At 42.7% G+C, this 20,348-nt stretch overlaps 1 protein-coding gene across 3 annotated transcripts in view; it reads right to left on the reverse strand.

Moving 5' to 3' along the window:
• The window catches only part of EIF4G3 (eukaryotic translation initiation factor 4 gamma 3), a 513,419-nt gene that overhangs the window by 112,757 nt on the left and 380,314 nt on the right, over positions 1–20,348 (reverse strand). For all 3 annotated transcript variants that reach the window (XM_030537664.1, XM_030537665.1, XM_030537663.1), the window contains 2 exons: positions 18,681–19,484; positions 1,928–2,016 (listed from right to left, as the gene is read on the reverse strand). In XM_030537664.1, coding sequence (XP_030393524.1) covers positions 1,928–2,016; positions 18,681–19,484 — 893 coding nt within the window. The remainder of the gene's footprint in view (positions 1–1,927; positions 2,017–18,680; positions 19,485–20,348) is intronic.

A 20,348-nucleotide genomic window follows, 5' to 3' on the forward strand; every position in this document is an offset into this window, starting at 1 on the left:
GACAATAAATAATGCTTCCATTTACCCAGTTTGGCTAAAGACAGCCAGTTTTTCTAGTTGTGCTGATATAGGACAGTTTTAATCAATCTGATTATAGGCTCTATTGCTAACTCCCCCTTTTTCATGACTCTTCTAATTCTAGATTACACCAGATAATTTAAAACACATGTTGACAGTAACCCCACAAGAATGTAAACATAATGTCGTTAGGCTCCCAGTAGCTTTCTCCAAAAAGTCATGCCAGTGCTGTCACTCATGCTGGACACCAGGGTTGTGTGTGCAGAACAGGTCAAAACAAACCATTTACAAACATGCCTTATGAGCAAAAGTTTTAGTTTAACTTTCAAGTTACCTTTGCATTCTTCATAGTGTACCAGACCATGAACAATTCCACCACTCAGCATGTTTAAAATTATTTACCATAGCATTTGACAAATAAATAATAACTATAGTGGGTCAGTGCATATTTAGAAGAACTGAAATAAATTTTCAAAATACATTTTTAAAACTATGAATAAGATATGTGGATTACTGTTGATAAATACAGTTATGAATGCAACACTTATGTGTGGGAAGAGGATAAATACAATGCAACTATACTGACATTAGAACAGAACCCTGCCCCATGTCTCTCATTCCCTGGAAAAGCAGGTACCAGGAATGCTGCAGTAGCAGCTCCTGTCATTCTACAAGCTGGAAAGGTTGATTGATAGGAAGGGTAGTAACCAAGATATGGACCTTTGGGGTAGCAAAAGCACAGTTAGGACAACTGGGGAGGAAAATAAGATATCACTGGCTGAAAAAGTAGTGAAAACTGAGAAGGTTTTTCTACCATCAATATCTATGTATGAACTTCCCTCCACTCTTATCCTCAGCTTAGCACCACAACATGTAAAAACGTAGTTACTGCTAAAGGACTGATAGCACACAGAAAAGCAGATGATGAACTGCAGAAACTAGTTTAATCAGCAACGTGAGGAGAGAAAACCCACCAAGACAAACCTAATGAAATTAATGCACTCGTATTAGTTTTTTGTTTGTCTCTGTACAAAAAGTGGAACTCTCTCAGACTTTCAATAGTTTCTGCACATTTAAACATGGCCTACATGGGAAGAGGACTCCAAAATGAGGCCTTCTAGTGGCAATAGTTGCAACTCCCTTTACTCTGCTACACATTACAGAAATAACACCATTAAGACTCCTTAGTGTTCTGACCCTGAGAGACCACCACTGCCCTTTAAAAGTAAAATTCTGCTCCTGAAGATGTACTGCAATAATCCCATTGAAGTCAACAGGAGCTGTGCAAGTTCATCCAAGGGTTATCATCTATCCCTTAATAGAGATGGTGGCCTGTATCAGACTACCAGAAAGAAGGATCTCACACCACTGCAAACTTGAGAGAACAGGTAGAGGGAATCTCAGATTTGCTGAACATTTTCTCTATTCATGTAGCTATTGTTGATGTGCAGGTTTGCATGTATACTTCCATGCTTTCACATCTTGGCTTCTCCAGCTTGATTCTGCCACGATGACATAGTTCTTTGTTCATGACATCACAAATACAGCATTGTGAAGGGGAAAGGCATGCTATACCACTCAATACCAACATCTGAGGCTAATTATTGAGGAGCTCTAATGGGCTCCAAAGCAAGATCTGTGCAATCCTTCACTTGAACTACTTTAGTTACGATGTGTGACCCTGAGAGTGGGGAGGATATAAATTAGACAAAATGAATGCATATTTAGGTATCCAAAAGAGCTGCAGACTAGATATCTGTTTCAAGTATAATGGAGAGTATCTGACAGTGTGCCCCCACAATCAAGTCCATTTACAGCTTCTAAGCTAAATGAGTGCTAGTGTGCGACCCAAGCTAGCCTTACAAGAGGGTTACAAAGTAAAATATAGGAAGATTACACTGCCCCTTACCTCTGTTTCCGCCTCTAACTCCTCCTCAGTGGCTTGGGTCCGATCTTTTGGTTTCTTCCACATCTTTGGTGCAGCTACAGCTGTTTGGGCTGCAATACAAGTTTACACCCATTACTTACCAACACCAAATCAAAGTTAGAAGGGTCTGGTCCTGGGTACTACCTTCACTCTCACTTGGGTTTTGTTTTCAACCACATAGAAAAATAAAAATACTTCTATTGATGGTTTGGCTAAAATCCAAATGATCAGTTTTTACCAAAAGCAGTGACAGCTAAATGGCCAGAGCAACGTTAGAACAAGACAGACTTTGTTTTATAAGCTATTTGTTCATACTCTAAGACAGAAGTAGGCAAACTACGGCTCATGGACCACATCCGGCCCACCAGCTGATTTAATCCAGCCCTCGAATTCCCGCTGGGGAGCGGGGTCTTGGGCTTGCCCCGCTCTCACCTCCAGCCCAGGAGCAGGGTCGGAGGCCAGTCCGTGCATGCTGTGACTCCCGGAAGCAGCAGCATGTCCCCCTTCCAGCTCCTATGTTTAGGGGCAGCCAGGGGGCTCCATGTGCTGTTCTGTCTGCAGGTGCCGTCTCCACAGCTCCCATTGGCCACAGTTCCTGGCATAGGAGCCAGTGGGGGGACATGTTGCTGCTTCTAAAGTGCCGCTCGGAACCTGTACCCCTGACCCCTTCCATACCGCAACCTCCTGCCCCAGTCCTGATCCCCCTCCCACCCTACGAAACCCTTCAGTCCCAGCCCGGAACACCCTCCCGCACCCCAAATCCCTCATCCCCAGCCCCACCCCAGAGCCCACACCTCAAGCCAGAGTCCACACTCCAATCCACTGCCTCAACCCAGAGCCCCTCCCGCATCCTGAACTCTTTTCTGGCCCCATCCCAGAGCTCTTACCCCCAGCAAGAGCCCTCACCCCATTCTGCACCCCAATCCCAATTTTGTGAGCATTCATGGCCCCACCATACAATTTCTATACCTAGATGTGGCACTTGGGCCAAAAAGTTTGCCCACCCCTGCTCTAAGAAGTACTTTACAGAGCAAGGAGTTAACAATTGGCAATACAATAATAATGTAGGAAAATACACAGCACTACTTCATACACTAAAAGAACAGGAATACTTGTGATATCTTAGAGACTACCAAATTTATTTGAGCATAAGCTCTCATGGGCTACAGCCCCCTTCTTTGGATGCATAGAATGAAACATATATTGAGGAGATATATATACACATACAGAGAGCATGAAAAGGTGGGAGTTGTCTTACCAACTCTGAGAGGCCAATTAAGTAAGAGAAAAAAACTTTTGAAGTGATAATCAAGATGTCCCAGTACAGACAGTTTGATAAGAAGTGTGAGAATACTTACAAGGGGAGATAGAGTCAATGTTTGTAATGGCTCAGCCATTCCCAATCCCTATTTAAGCCTAAATTGATTGTATCTAGTTTGCATATCAATTCCAGCTCAGCAGTTTCTCATTGGAGTTTGTTTTTGAAGCTTTTCTGTTGCAAAATTGCCACCCGCAGGTCTGTCATTGAATGACCAGACAGCTTAAAGTGTTCTCCTACTGGTTTTTGAGTGTTATAATTCCTGATGTCGCATTTGTTATAATTGTTTGAAAGAGCACTACTATTGACCAGGATACTGGGTTATGCTTGACAGATTTTTCCCAGTGACTATCCTAATTTTTTTAAATTTCTACCTCAACAGTGATCAGAAACAAAGCAGAAGGAATCATGTTTTAATATCTTATCCAAAAGGATGGCACTCTATATGTGCAACACCTTGCTGGCAATATGCTTATCTTTATGTTTATAATGAATTTCAAAAGCCAATTAATAATTCTTTTGATCATCACCAGGTGGTTGATGTATAACATTCAATTTTTTCCCTGAAAAGTGAAAGACCACAAGGAATATTAATACTCAAGACAGACAAAATATATTTATCCAAAATCTCTGTGATCTGTGGAATCAGCTCTACCAGGCTTGGGAAACACACATATGCTTAACTAAAAGTATGCAAAGAAACCCAGTGAAACGAATAGGACTGCTCATATCCCTAAAATTAAGCACGTACGAAAGTGTTTGCAAGATCAGGGCCTCAACTGCTAACTTTTCTCTGTAACATCTGTAGAACAACATGGCATGTACATACTTCAACATAAAACAATCAAATGGAATTAAGAGGCTTTACACACAGATGACTGAAGGGAGAGTGACTAAAGACAATGCACCAGTACACATTAAGTATGGAACTGTAATTACATCCTAAGTTGTTGACATTTGTTCCTGAGGGCAAAAGGGAAATTGGGTTCATTAAGTTCCCAGTGCCCAAAAAGATACCTTGGGTGGGTCAGTGGCTTGTTAACAGAGGTTAGTTTGACTATGGATTTTTGGAGATATAACTGGAATCAGCAGAAATTATTATAGCAAATATGGCAGTTGGAACATGGTATATGACAAAATATACTGCTACAAATACTGAGACAGTCGCTCTCTCTATGGAAGATAAGAAAGATGGCCATAGCAATATATACTAGGCTAATTAAAGTGGAATTCATAATATGAACACAAAAGTAAGCTCTTGATAAGCAAAATATCCCAACTTCGTCTCATTCTTTTATATAATGCATGACAATGCTGAAAGCAATTTCATCTTAAATACCAGTCATAACTTGGTTGAAAAACATTACGAACGCATCAGCTGTAACCAGCCTAAACTTCTGAACAACAACGTTATACAACTACTGAACTTAATACAGTACTTTTCATCTGTAGATCTAAAAACACATTAAAAGGAGGGCAAATATCTACTTTACAGATTAGGAAACTGAAGTACAGAAAGAAAAATTTGTGACAAAGTGGGAATTCCCTATAATATTTCTATGACTCCTATATGTGTCGTTTCCCTTTGCATCGCTACCCAGTGAGTGTGAAAGGGCCAAAGCTGCTCCTGGAGCAGCGCAGGAGACATGAGGTCTGTGTATCACCTCACTGTCTGTGGTGGAATGAAGGATCATTAAAAAACCTGGTTGAAACTGATCCACACCAGCAAAGAATCTAGAAAGACAGTGAGAACTGACACCTAACAGCAGAGCGAGAGCCAGAAATCTAACGCTTTTCTGTGCTAACCTAAGGACTTGCAGGTTCTGTAGCCAAGTCACTAATAAACTGTTACCTTGCTTCGAAAAGGCTCCTGCTCTTGCTGCAAATATTCACGGAAAGCATTGCACCCTAAAGGAGAACAGTCTCAGTTGAATTCAATGCAGGGAGCTATGGAGAGAGACAGAGATTGCTGAGACCTGAAGGCCCAGTCTTGGAATCTCAAGAGGCCACACGCTTGCCCCTATGAAACTATAGGAGTACTTGTGGCACCTGTTCTTTTTGCGGATACAGACTAACACGGCTGCTACTCTGAAACTATGGAACTATGTGAGTCCTTGGGGTCCAGCACACTAACGGAGTCACTCCCAATGGACAAGTCACATGCTGGGACATATATCATATCCTGAAGATCTATATGAAAGTGACTTGCCTAAGGCCGCCCAGCAGGTCTGTGGAAGAGCTGGACAAATACCAGTCTTTTGACTCCCAGTCCAGTGCCATATCCATTGGACTATGCTTGTTAAGAAAATTTAAATTTAAATGTACTGAAGAACCTTGCTAATTATGAGTAATAGCCGGGAAGACTCATTATAAATGATTGAATATTGGAAAGACAAGATGGGTGGGTTGGTCTTTTATTGAACCAACTTCTGCTGGTGAGAAAGACAAGATTTTGAGCTATACAGAGCTCTTCTTCAGGTCATAAACTCATAGTGATAGGAGTGCTGTCTCTTCTATTAAAAGTTTGCTAACGTGGGAAGAAGCTGCCAGATTTTTGTGCAGCGTATAAGAATCTGTGGTTTAGCAAAGTGTGGATATAAGTGAGAGTCCACTGTCAGTGAGAAAATGCAAATAGTTTAAGCCCTACATTTCATCACCTACTGTGCTATAGATAAGTAAAGAATGTCCTCTGGAGTTTAGAAGTCAATTCATTTTTTAATTTTATTTTAAACAATTCCATGGAACTCAACAAAGTAAAGCTGCACAAGAGTGCTCCCATCTTGCAGGCTCTGTAGAAGCAGCGACAAGCAGAAATCAAGACAAACATTTTCAGGCTTTCAAAGTGGTGAAGCTATACAAAAAGGTATTTAACAATATCCTCCTAAAACTGCTGGCTGTTTGCAGATGAGAAATGCTGCTGTGAAGGGAAGCTGTCACTGAAAACTTTGTCTTTTCAGATGAAAAGGATACATTTTCTTAAAAGAAATCACTATGGCTTCTTGGGCTCCATTCTTCCCCTGCCAGCTCAGACCACCCCTTTGTGACACTCAAAACATCCATACAGGCAACAATGAAGACCAATTAAAACCCAAGGAAATATAATCAACTCGATGTGTTTGAGCTGGCAAAGGTACTTATTTTCTTTGCATCACCTTTTCTCTCTTTTACACATGGAGTGTGCTAAAAAGTCATTGTCAACATTATTTCATTTTTATATTATATTTATTATATTATATTTTTTCACATCCTCGACACAAGGAATACAAGTAATATAAAAAGGACTCAATCCTGCAAAGTGCTGAGCACGGACCTCATTGTGAACCGTGTGTACTCAACACTTTTCACAAGTGCTCAGCACCTGCCAGAACTGAGACATAAGTCACTCCTAATCTGTCACTGAACTTCTCTCTCGATGGGGTTTTTAAAATTTTGTAGATCCATTTTCCTCCCATTAACTGCAAAGCCCATTACAATATACTAGCACATTTAGAAGGTATCTACAACTAACATCAGAAGGATGGCAGGAAATAGATAAATTGTAATATTGTGTATTTTAAAAAAATATGTCTCCATATTTTACAAACACATAGCTTGTTGATAATTGTTCTGGAATGGTTTACTGTTACAACATTGCGCCATGAAACAGAAGTAAATGTCTGACAATGCACAAAGTGGTACAACATATTTATTTAAAGCTTGATGCATCAGCCTTGTATTCCAATCCTACAAATGTCATTATCATTTTAAATATATTAATTGAGAGAGGACAAATGACTGTGTGGTGTTTTATCAAGGTTTAAGTGGCATGAAAATGGTGGCGAAGCCACTATGAATTATGCAGGTCATCCCAAGAAGTGTCAATAAAATCTTCACAACCACTCTACCATGTGTTTCGTATTTGCTGCATGTTTTATAGAGAAACTATTTAAAAATACTTCAGAGCCTTACAATGAGACGCATTGTTACAATATTTCATTTCTGCCTGTAAAATCAAATCCCAATGGAATGCAAAGGGACCTGGGCACTTAAATCCTTTTAAGATCCTTTGACAAATCCAGCCTGAGTTCAACTGGTCACAACACTGAGGGAAAAGACAATGGTAACAAACAACTTACAGACCATTACAACTTTACTTGAATTTATTTTACATACGTATAACAACTTCACAATTTTAAGGTCTGATATCAAGTGACCTTCGCTGGCTAGAAGTGTATGCTGTATAGGTCCCAAGGGAAAGTTGGGGATTTCTCCTTAAACTTGCCACTGGTGCAGCACAGAATCCTTCACCTCACGGAGCAATGAAATTTTGGACAGGAGAGAGAGAACGTAAGAATAGCCATATTGCATCAGACCAATGGTCCATCAAGCCCAGTATTCTCTCTTCCGACAGTGGTCAATGCCAGGTGCTTCAGAGGGAATGAACAGAACAGGTGATCATCAAGTGATCCATGCCCTGACACCCATTCCCAATTCCTGGCAAACAGGCTAGGGACATTATAGAGCATGCTTTTGCATCCCTGTCCATCCTAGCTAATAGCCATTGATGGACCCATCCTCCAGGAACTTACCTAATTATTTTTTGAAGCTGGTATAGTCTTGGCCTTCACAATATCCTCTGGCAAAGAGTTCCACAGATTGACTGTGCATTGTGTGAAGAAATACTTCCTTTCGTTTGTTTTAAACTTGCTGCCTATTAATTTCATTTGGTGACTCCTAGTTCTACTGTTATGAGAAGGAGAAAATAACACTTTCTTGTTTACTTTCTCCACACCAGTCATGATTTTATAGACCTGTATCATATCCCCCCTTAGTTATCTCTTTTCAAAGCAGAAAAATCCCAATTTTATTACTCTCTCCTCACATAGAAGCTGTCCTATACCTCTAATGTTTTTCCTGCCCTTTTCTGTACCTGTTCCAATTCCAATATACCTTTTTTGAGATGGGGTGACCACATCTGCACGAAGTATTCAAGATATGGACATACCATGGATTTATATAGAAGCAATATTATATTTTCTGTCTTATTACTATTCCTTTCCTAATGATTACCAACATTTAGTTAAAAGAGGAGTACTTCTGGCACCTCAGAGACTAACAAATTTATTTGAGCATAAGTTCAACATTTAGTTAGCTTTTTTGACTGTTGCTGCACACTGAGTGGCTGTTTTCAGAATGACTCCAAGATCTCTTTCTTGAGTGGTAACAGCTAATTTAGACCCCATCATTATCTATCTATATATATATGTAGCTGGGATTATGTTTTCCAATGTGCATTATTTTGCATTTGTCAATACTGAATTTCACCTGCCATTTTGTTGCCCAGACATCCAGTTTTGTGAGATCCCTTTATAACTCTTTGCAGTCTGCTTTAGACTTAAGTATCTTGAGTAGTTTAGTATCATTTGGAAATTTTGCCACTTCATTATTTAAAAAAGTTACCTGTCTTTCAAAACTTCTGCTCTTCAAGATGTGTTGCTCATGTTCATTCCATTCTAGGTGTGTGCACACCCACGTGTGCAGTCATCAGAGATTTTTGCCTCAACGATAGCCGTAGGGCCAGCTTTGGTGCCCCCTTGAGTGCTGCACTCATGCGTTGATATATCAGGCGCTGCCGGCCCTACACCCTCTTAGTTCCTTCTTGCCAGTAACTCCGACAAAGGGGCAGGAGAGTGGTTATTGGAATGGACATGAGCAACACATCTTGAAGAAGAACAGTTACGAAAGGTAGGTAACAGCTTTTTCTTCTTTGAGTGCTTGCTCATGTCGATGCCATTCTAGGTGACTCACAAGCAGTGTTCCCTTTAATTTTTCCCACCCATGTGCGGAATTAATTTTGTTATGTCCACCAATGTGGAGGTGATGTGTCACACATCACCTCCATATTGGTGGACATAACAAAATTCATGTGGCTGAGTGGGGCTGAGGGTTTCAGAGTGTGGGAGGGGGCTCAGGGCTGGGGCAGAGGGTTGGGGTGCATGGGGGATGAGGGCTCCAGCTGGGGGTGCAGCCTCTGGGTTGGGGCTGGGGATGAGGGGCTCAGGGTTGCGGTGAGGGCTCTGGCCAGGAGTGCAGGCTCTGGGGTGGTGGTGCAATGGGGGTCCCCAGGGCTACGGTGGGGAGAGGACTCACCCCTGCTCTCTCTCCCCGAATCAGCATCTGGACTGGGGCAGGGAGAGGCACTTCTCCCTGCCGTGGCAGATCTAGGCCAGCCTAAGTTCAGGCTGGGGGATGGGGTGCCTGTCGCCCAGCCACAGCAGGTTTGATGCTGGGCTGGGTTGGGGTGCCTGTTCCCCGGTCACATCAGGTTCGATGCTGGGTTGTGTCGGGGCGGGGAGAGGGGCACCGCAGCAGGTCTGGGGATTGGGGAGAGGCAGCTGTGTGGCTGCACAGCTTAGAGGGAACTTAGCTCACAAGCAAAATCAATGGAGGTGGACTCAGAGTTCACAGTCTTGCAGTTTGCAGCACTGCTTGGACTGAATACGCAGTTCTGAGGTCCAACACGTGAACTTTTTCCATTTGGCTAGGTAAGTCGCTTTGGCGAAGGGTTTCCTGCTACCCAGCAAGACCTGCTGAACATGGGCTGAGTATGCCTATTTGCCCCACTTAGCCATGCAGTAGCCAAACCTCAAGTGCAGCGCTGCCAGGTTCGAGTGCAAAAGGCTGCCATAGTTCTGGGACAGCAGATCCGGCCAGAGGGGCAGCTGCAGTGAGACTGCTACCGAAATGCTCAGTAATGTGCCTAAGAAGTGCTGACAAGGCCACGTAGGGCTACTAGGATAATTCTCGCCCTGTCTTGCTTGATCTTCACAAGGACCCTGTGAATCAACCGCACTGGTGGGAAGGCATACATCAACACTCCCGACCAAGGAATGAGAAAGGCGTCTGACAGGGTGTCAAACAAAACACATGGCATTTTCTGTTCTGCCTGTATGTGAGCAGGTCCACCTGGGGAGACCCCAACCCCTAGAAGATTATGCTGACCACCTCCAGACCACTTGTGGCAAGACGAGAAAGTCCTGTTGAGATGGTCTGCCAAGATGGTCCTGGTTCCAGGCAGGTGAGTGGCTATCAGATGAATGGCATACCGCACACAATGGTGGAGAGCTTCTTGACAACGGGCCGAAGACCTGGCACAGCCCTGCCTGTAGATGTAATATATCATGGTGATATTGTCCATCAGGACCTGCACCACATCTGCCCTTCAGGTGGGGCAAGGAAGCCTGGCAGGCTAGGCGAACTGCTCTGAGCTCCCTGACATTGATGTGGAGGGCTTGATCATCCTGCAACCAGTGGCCCTGGGTGCTCAGTTTGCCCAGGTCCGAAGCATCAGAGACCAGGGTCAACGATGGGGATGGGGTTATGAAGGGGACTCCCTCCAACACTGATCCAGGGTCTAACCACCAATCCAGGGATGACCCGGCACCTGACTACCCTGTCTAGGTCATGCACGTTGGCGATGTAGACTGCTTGCCATGCTTGCAGATGCCAGAGATGGAGCCAAGCACAGCTGATCACAAATGTACACACGGCCATGTGGCCCAACAGCCACAGCAGGTGTGAGCTGTGGTGAGCTGGTTGTTTTAACATGGGAGATCACGACTGATATGGTCTGAAAATGCGCTTCCGGAAGGAAGACTCGGGCTTGTGTGGAGTTGAGAACCGCCCCAATGAACTCTATTTGCTGGACAGGCATTAAAATGGATTTTTTCTCATTTATTAACAAGCCCAGGTCAGAGCATGTGGAACGCATCAGACTGAGGCACCTCTGCACTTGCTCTGGAGACCTGCCTTTGATGAACCAGTTTTCGAGATATGGGAAGACCTGGACCCCTTGACATCTCAGGTAAGCAGCTACTGGCACCATACATTTTGTGAACACCCTCGGGGCCGATGAAAGGCCAAAGGGCAGCACCGTGAATTGCAAATGGCATCTGTCCACTATGAAATGGAGGAAATGTCTGTGACCTTGGAATATGGAAATAAGCATCCTTCAAGTCGAGGGTGGTGTACCAGTCTCCCAGATCCAGAGAGGGGATGATGGAGGCCAGGGAGATCATGCGGAACTGCAACTTTTTGAGAGACTTGTTGAGATGATGCAGGTCCAGAATGGGTTTGAGGTCCCCTTTTGCTTTTGGAATTAGGAAGTAGTGGGAATAGAAACCTTTTCCCTTCAGGTCCCAAGGGAACTCCTCCACCGCCCCCAGGTACAGGAGGTTCTCAACCTCTTGGATGAGTAGCTGCTCGTGAGAAGGGGGGAGGTGGAAGGGGAGCGAAAATATAGCAAAGTATAGCCCTGAGATACTATGTTCAGCACCCAGTGGTTCGAGGTGACCCGCAACCAGGCTGAACAATAGGGATGAAGACGGTCGAGGCAAGAACAAGATGGATCTGGGGAACTGACTGGGAGTTGCTCTCAAGTGCACCTTCAAAATGAGCACTTCTGGCCCCTGGGATGCTTGGCTGGACAGCGAGGGTGAGCGGGAGGAGGAAGGACAGCAACAACTAAAGTTTGTTGCTCTATCCCTTCTCCCTGCAGACTCTTGATGAGGCTGCCACGGTCTTGGCGGCAGGGGCAGCCGGAACTAGGTCCATGCAGACTGTGGCATATACATGCCCAGCGAGTGAAGGGTGACTCAAGTGTCCTTGAATCCATGCAGCCTTGCATCAGTCTGCTCCAAAAAGAGACCATTCCCATCAAATGGAAGGTCCTGGATAGAGGTCTGCATCTCTTGGGACAGACCAGTGGTGCGAAGCCAGGAGCTGCACCTCATGACCACTGCTGCCACAACCATCCTAGCCACTGAGTCCGCTGCATCCCATGCCATCTGGAGAGAGCACCAAGCTTCCATGTTGCCACTAATGGGGGCGCCACAGCTGGTCCTATGGATACCGCTAAGGCAAAAATCTACAAAAGTATGGGCACAGGCACACACAGAATGGAACTGACATGGGCAAGCACTCGAAGAACCACCCTTTTTCCAGACCATTTATGAATATGTTGAACAGTACTGGATGCAGTACAGACCCCTAAGGGGATAGCACTATTTACCTCTGTCCATTCTGAAAACTAACAATTTATTCCTACCCTTTGCTTCCTCTCTTTTAACCAGTTACTGATCCATGAGAGGACCTTCCCTCTTATCCCACGACAGCTTACTGTGTCTAGAAACCTTTGGTGAGGGACCTTGTCAAAGGGTTTCTGAAAATCTAAGGACACTATATCCACTGGATGACCCTTGACCACATGCTTGTCGACCCCCTCAAAGACTTCTAGAAGATTGGTGAGACATGATTTCCCTTTACAAAAAACATGTTGACTGTGCCTCAACAAATCATGTTCATCAATGTGTCTGATAATTCTGTTTAGTATAGAAAGAAGAAATGTTATATGTTGGGGAAGAGGGACAGAAGAAAACATGCAATTTTTAAAAACAATTCATTTGTGAAGATCCTCAGAGATCTGAAATGTTAGAAATAGTCCTTGTGGAGTATGATTACTAGGTAGAGTGAAGGTGAGGTGGCCAAAAGCCCATGGTGAATTGAATTAATTGTATGGATATCTCCACATCAGGCAAGCGGTACATGTGATTGCATTTTTGTACAAACATTATACATTCAAACATATACACACACTTTTTAGCACAGTATACGCTGCACACTGGCATACTACAAAGTTGCAATATGCAATCCTATTATAGTTATTGTTATATTAATGACATTAAATGTAAATTACTCACCCATTTGCCTGGAGAGAGAGATTTTTTTTGTTTGTTTTTTTAATGAGTAAAGTAGCATTACTTTTTCATTATTATGGGAGTAATGTTTGTCTCTGGGCTGGTAAATTTTCATGATAATATTGTACATCTGGTTTAACAGTAATTTAAATACCCCATGCACCAAGGCTATCTGTTGCACAACTATTGTTCAGGGTCCAGAAAACCACTGGAGAAAACAAACAAATATATGATCGGCTGGTTTCTATGACACAGTATCTCATGTTCTTCCATTCCTTATTCATAAAGAGGAATGTCAGAATACAAATAAGTAACTACATAATTATACTGGATGAAGTGAGATGTTCTATTGCAACAGAAAGTAGAGTTAAAGTGGAATGTGGAGCATGGACATCATTCTCCATTGCCTTGCATCTTTTAAAGTGATTTATATCTTACAAAGTAGATGTAAAAAATTACCATTCTAGTTTGCCAGCATTTTACAGCCAATTAGCACAGAAAGTCTGTGCCCTTAGAAGGAACCAAGTATTGACATTCTGCCCACTTTGGTGTAGGGGAGCAGTAGGCAAGCACATGCCACACTGCCTTGCAATATGGTACTGCCTTGAACTATGGAGAAGGCTGTAGGAGGGGGACTGGGAAGTTGAATGATGTCCAGGAATTGGTCCTGAGGGTCTTGAACATCTTCCACCGGAAGGATGAAGGCAGTAGCCATGCAATGGAGCAGGGACTGATATTGCATGTGGTCATCTGGATGTGAGAGGGATTGCAGAATAAGGGCATAGTCTGGTGACCTAGTGCCCGTAGGGATGGGTGGTTCTGGAGGTGCGATCAGGACCAACAGTGCCAATGGAGCAGGAACATCCAAGGGTTCATCCTGGATGATGGCTGTATGGGAAAGAGATGCGCGGTGTGGGCAATGTGTACCACGATGATGCTAGGGGTCCCATGAGTGCCAGTTAGGTCAGAAGTACAGGTTGCCATGCATTGGCAGTGCCTGTGGGTATTGGGACCAGGAGTCAGACGCAGGACGGTAGTCTGGAAGGTGCCGAGGATCAGGACTGTAAGATCGGGCCAGGGAAAGGGCCATGTCCGAGTTGGTAGATCAGTCTGGAAAGGGAGGAGCTGTCAGCAGTGGTGGGACCGATGCTGCCAGGCATGGTGAAGGAGGACGGTTGAAGAGCAAGAGGGGCTCGTGTGTCCCGGAGCCAGTGTAGAATGATGGAGGACAAGGGGTTCATCGATTAGAGAAGAGAGTCTGGAGCACAGCAGAGTACCTGCAAAGGGTAGTATAAGTTCCGCTGACTGTGTGAGAGGCAATAAACAGCCTGGAGCGCATGGAACTGGGTGCATCAAGCCCAAGGGTCCCAACGGAGTTGACGGGTGCCAGGATCAAGGTAGAAAGTGCTGCTGCCAGAATAGATGGGGCTGATGGTAAATTTGAAGCAGTGTTCCGTGTGCACTCTCTTCGGGCCCGAAGTTGAAGCCAGACCTTCGATGCAGCATGCAACTTCTCACTCGACCAATCCCGGTTCGTGGAGAAAATGCGTCGTTTTGAGGAAGTCGCAGTCAGGGAGCCACCCTTGTGCCTGTGCTTCTTGTGCACATGGTGGGGTTTTAGTGGGTGCGGCAATGCTGCATATGAGGAACCCGGTGAGGCACTTACCACTGGTGATGGGCATCACTCTGGTGGTTCCGTTGGAGCCAGGTCTTGTTGAGCACGTGGGCACATTGCCTCCTCCATTAAAAAGTTACGGAGATGACGTTCATGAGCTGCTCAGGGCCATGTTGGAAACGAGCGGCAAATGGAGCAGACGGAAACTATGTGGGCTTCGCCTAGGCAATAGAGGCAACAGGTGCACTTGTCGCTCACTGAGAAGGAGCAAGAGCACAAGGTACAGTTTTTGAAACTGGCTTAATGGGACTGGGCCGGGAAGGGTGAAGAAATCCCCAAAGGGAAAAGACCAATAAAATAACCTAACTATATACTAAGAACGTACAACTAACTAACTAAAGAGGAGGAAAATGGGAACTATATATAGTTACAAAGGGTTGAACAGGATACTCTTAGATGACTAAGGGCACATAGGAACAAGGGGTTCCAACTGTGGCCATGTTCCAGAGGGAACTGGAGCAGCGTCAACCCGTGCAGCATATTAAAGCCATGGATGCGCCACGTGCCAATGCATGATGCGCTCGGGGAGGGGGTCAACAGACACTACTATGAACAGTTCCGGCTCTGGTGCATGGTGTGCATGCACACCAGCATCTGGAATTCATATAAGGACCAGCACTTCAAAAAGAATCAGAACTTCAAGAAAGGTTACACAAACCTGAGAAACACTTTTTTCCATATTTCTAAAAACATTTTTTCAGAGACTGTGTTGGGCTATTTACCAATAATGAAATTAAAGCATTAAAATTAAAATCTTCATAATAAAAAACCAAAATGTTGTATATAAAAATTTAGAGTTTAAACTGTGATACATCTAAAAGCAAACTACAATCCTATAATTTAGGAGCTTATCATATAAATTGTTACTTACACAAGTAGTCCTATTCCACTATTGACCCAATGAAGAAATTAAATGTGTGTTATGAAGTGGCTTAGACTGAGAGAAGACTGTTATTGCAAGAGCAATGAAAAATTTAAAACAGAAGGCAGAAGAAAATTATTAACTGAAATATATCTGATGTTATACAGATGATGAAGAGCCTGTTTAGATCCAGCATGCAAATTATTTACAAGAATATGGCATCATTTTCCATCATCTCACAGCTTTTAACAGAAGTAATTTCATATCAGAAAATAATACAGCAGATGTAATTAAGTAATGCCATTACACACTGATAGATGCTTTTGTGAAAGGGTAAAATATAAAGAGAGAGAAAATCATAATAATTTTTTCCTGTTCAAATTCACTTCGTCTCTGTATATAACAGGTTTTAGAACCCCTTAGGAACTTCTGATGCAGGGGTAGGCAATTGTTTTTTGTCACGGTCCACATTTCTTGGTCAAGGTATAGCCAAGGTGCTGACTCCAGAGAAAATAATATTCAAAAAACAACAAGAAGTAAATAAAAGATTTCAGGTCTCTTCTAAAGTCTCTGGCAGTCTGGATTTGGCCCATGGCCCAGCTATTGACTACCCCTGTTCTGATGCCTAAAACTTGAAAGCTGAAGTGGTCTATCTGTAACTGAAACTCTTTTGAAAGTAGCAGTAGGACCAATGCAGGAGGAGAGGTCTAGAAGTGAAAGGCAACTACTGTAAGTGTAATGAAATTACAGGTACAATTTTGCCCATGGACACTTCACTATAGTCTAATGGGAGCCAAATTTGATCATCCAAGGGCAGAATCTGGCCCTATAGGTTTCAGGCTAGCAGACTTTAAAATAATTATGATTTGGGAAAAATAATGTGTAATATCAGAAAAATCTTTAAATTTTTCTCATTTCCTCTTGTCCTTCAATAATAAAAAATGAACAAACATTTTCAGTTTCATGTAAAGAATATTTTACACAATTAACACCTCCCCTCCCTCCAAAACACACATACAAACCTTGCAGCAAGCACTGCTGATTAATGGAAATCACACACTTAGGTGCTTTAGAGACATTTGGTCCTGTTAACTATTAAACAAACCTATGCATAATATTATACCCAACATTACTTTAGAATAGCTAAATACAAATCATCCACTGATTCATAAATTTTTCACCCTTTCAGATACAATAACCTTCCACATAAAATGAAGCAAATGCAGCAAATAAAAAAACTGAGTGAACTAATCCATTTAAATATCAGGGGTTAGCCGTGTTAGTCTGTATCACAAAAACAACAAGGAGTCCAGTGGTACCTTAAAGACTAGCAGATTTATTTGGGCCTAAGTTTTCATGGGTAAAAAAACCTCACTTCTTCAGATGCAACTTTAAAGTTAGAACCACAAAGTTCTTATAGGAAAGTTTAAACCAGATGTAGTTAACAATTCTGGGACAAAAATGCAGGCTGTAGAAGTAATTACAGAGGTTTGCATCTAATTTCTGGATTCCAAATCATACAAAAACAATTTTCAAGCTTCCTGGACTACTATGTATAGTTTTGTTTTGTTTTTTAAAATATAGGAATATTGAAATATGGTATAACAATAAAGTCTCTTGAGCAGGGAAGATCATTTTGCTTACGTGACAGGGTATATTGTAACATTATTTTTGTAGTGGAAATGGATGCACTGTTAATTAAGTTAGGATGGGTAGATCTAATATGTTACACTTGGCATATCAGCCATCTAAAGCACATAAGTGTTCAACTCATTTATCACTTTCAGAAACATCTTTTTTTGACATCGTTGTCCAAAATGCAAAGCTACGAAATAAATTCCTCAAAAGGTTCACTCTCAAGAATTCAAGGACTGATGAATATTACAGTTGGTTTTGGTGCACGACAACAAATCAAAAGGAGCTGGATGTTCAGCCAGCCAGCTGATGTTAGAGAGAAGGAGAGCGGTTTCAGGTTTCCTGGCTGGTGTCATGGTATCTTTCCCCAATCTGAACCTTAGAGTCCAAAAATTGGGGTGCCAGCATGAATACCTCTAAGCTTAATTACCAGCTTAGATCTGATAAGCTGCCACCAATCAGGAATTCCAGTGCCTGATACACTCTCGTCCCCCAAAAACCTTCCCTGGGGACCCCCAAGACCCAGACCCCCTGAATCTTAACACAAGGAAAGTAAATCCCTTTCCTCACCGTTGCCTTTCCCAGCCTTCCCCTCCCTGGGTTACCCTGGAAGATTACTGTGATTCAAACTCCTTGAATCACACAACAGCGAAATTAGGTCTCCTGGAGAGATAGACAGATTCACGCTCCGTGAATCTAAAACAAAGGGATTCCACCCTTCCCCTCCCTTCTCCTTCCCTGTTAAGTACAGACTCAATTCCCTTGAGCCTCAACAAGGGGGTAAAATCAGACAGGTCTTAAAAGCAAAACTTTTAATAAAAATAAAGAAAAAAAAGTAAAAGTTTATCTCTGCAATTTAGATGGTAAAAAATTACAGGGTCTGTCAGCTTATAGAAACTAGAAAGCAGCCCCCCCCCAGCAAAATACCATTTAAAATACTTCCAGCAAACTACACATTTGCAAATAAAGGAAAACAAATAAAAAGACCATACTGCCTTTCTACTTTTGTACTCACAAAATTGGAATAGAAGATTAGAGAGCCTGTTGGTATGTGTGGTCACTCTCAGAGCCCAGAGAGAACAAAGCAAAAACCCAAAACACAAACAAAGACTTCCCTCCACTGAGATTTGAAAGTATCTTGTCTCCTGATTGGTCCCCTGGTCAAGTGTTTGGTTCCCTGTTTGTTAACCCTTAACTATCTGTTTATGACAGCTGGACACACATGGGGTGCAGTTCTGTCCCTGTCCCCACTGAAACAAAATAAACCCGTAGCTGATATGAAGAGAACAAATCCTAGGATATATTTAATAAATAACACATTCTTATGGAACATCTAATAACCTATTACTTATATAAAGATCAGAGTTACATAATATAACAAACAGCAATAACCCCATTAGTCTTCCTGGATGTGCTTATTAATTAAGGATTAGAATTCTCTGATTAACCCCCCCCCCTTTCCCTCTGTCCTCAAGTTTAATGCATGCTGGACCATAATGTCAAGAACTTACGTGGTACAGGGTTTTTCCTGGAGATTAAATTCTGAGGCTCTGCATTCTCCTCTGGTTGCTCATCTGCTTCCACCTCTTCTTTCTTTTGAGTATCTTTCACAACTTCATTAAGGGTAGTTCTGCTCTCCTCTCCATGTAAATCTCCCTGAACAGCAGGGAGGGAAATTGGAGGAGAAGGAAGAGGAGGAGGAGGGGAAGGAGGTGTTGTAGTGGTAACAGCAGCAGAGACAGGAATAGGAGGAGTAAGAGGAGGAGAGGGAGAGGTGGAAAGGGCAATGGAAGATGGTACACTTTCCACTTCGGCAGGAAGGCCTTTCAAAATCTCCAATTCAACAGTCAATGGTGCAACTTCCTGCTGAACTATTTCTGCTATGTCATCTGTAGCAGTTACTTTTTCATTAATTTCGTTAATTAGATTAGTACTAGCAGTCACTGGAATATCACTAGTTGCTACAGTACTAGGCTCCTTGCACGTATCAGCATCAGCCTCTTCTGTTGGTGAAAAGTCTGACTCTTCTGTGCAGGGTGTGGCATTGGATATAGGCATTGTTTCCTCTTTCGGGGAAGTTAATTCACATCTCTCCTCTGAGTTAGCTGTGAATGCAGATTTACTAGAAACAGCAACAGCAGCAGCAGCAGCAACAACAACTGGGACTGGCAGTGCAACAAGAGGAAGTTCTGGTGGTGATTCCACTGAGGCAGTCTCAGATGTCTGGCCAGCTTGATCCTTTTTCTCCCCATTAGGCTCTGGTCTGAGGACTGGAGAAGGAGATTTTAATACTGGATCTGGTTGTGGTTTCTCATCTACGGAAGAAAAAAAACCCAACATTACAAGGACAGATTAGTTTACCATTTAGTTTTAACTAGCCATGCTTAGAGTCCTTTTAACTGCCCCACCCTGTGTTCCATCCATTATTCCAGGAGCTCCTTAGAAAAACTGCAGAAACAGCAGCTAACCTTTAAATCTAAAGTGAGAACCAAGACTCTCAGAGAACTTTAATATTTAATGGACAGTTGAAGTTTTAAGAACAAAAGTCTTTTCAAGAAATCACCCTTCTTTGCAACAAAGCATACTTAGAAACCTTAACTATGGAAGACATGTTTGTTAATTTTGGAAACCTACAGAGGTTTTGTTGCTCAAAACAGGACTCTTCTTCATAAAAATGACAATGGCCACAAAACAAAAATAAATGTAAGTTAAATGGAAGAGGACAGAACGGGTTAGTGGACGGAGTGTAACACTGAGACCCGGGAACTATAACATTCTGAAATTCATTCTAAAAATGAATCACTCTGTGGCCTTGAGCAAGTCACGACTCTAGCTTTCTCTGTTTGTAAAATGGGAATACTACTTTGCCTACTTGACTAGAGTATTGTGTTTATTAGTAATTTGTTTATTTTTATTTTTTATTATCTCACAACAGTTTTGAAATTCATTTTATTTTTAAATTCTATGCTAGTGGATGGTCCAGAGGTTTGGTCCCAGAGGGGAGAAGGGGTTCTTGTACTTGATTATTATCGCCAACAGTGAAATGCAAACTCTGGTGCACATTCATTGGTTTGCACCAATTCTTTAGTATGTCCTCCTGTTTGTTTTTTTAAAGTTCCAGGCTAACTCACGTAAAGTGAAATTCATTATTCCAGTTCAAAAAATTGTTTTATAATGCT

This window comes from Gopherus evgoodei, chromosome 18 (assembly GCF_007399415.2).
Source record: "Gopherus evgoodei ecotype Sinaloan lineage chromosome 18, rGopEvg1_v1.p, whole genome shotgun sequence".
Classification (NCBI taxonomy): domain Eukaryota; kingdom Metazoa; phylum Chordata; order Testudines; family Testudinidae; genus Gopherus; species Gopherus evgoodei.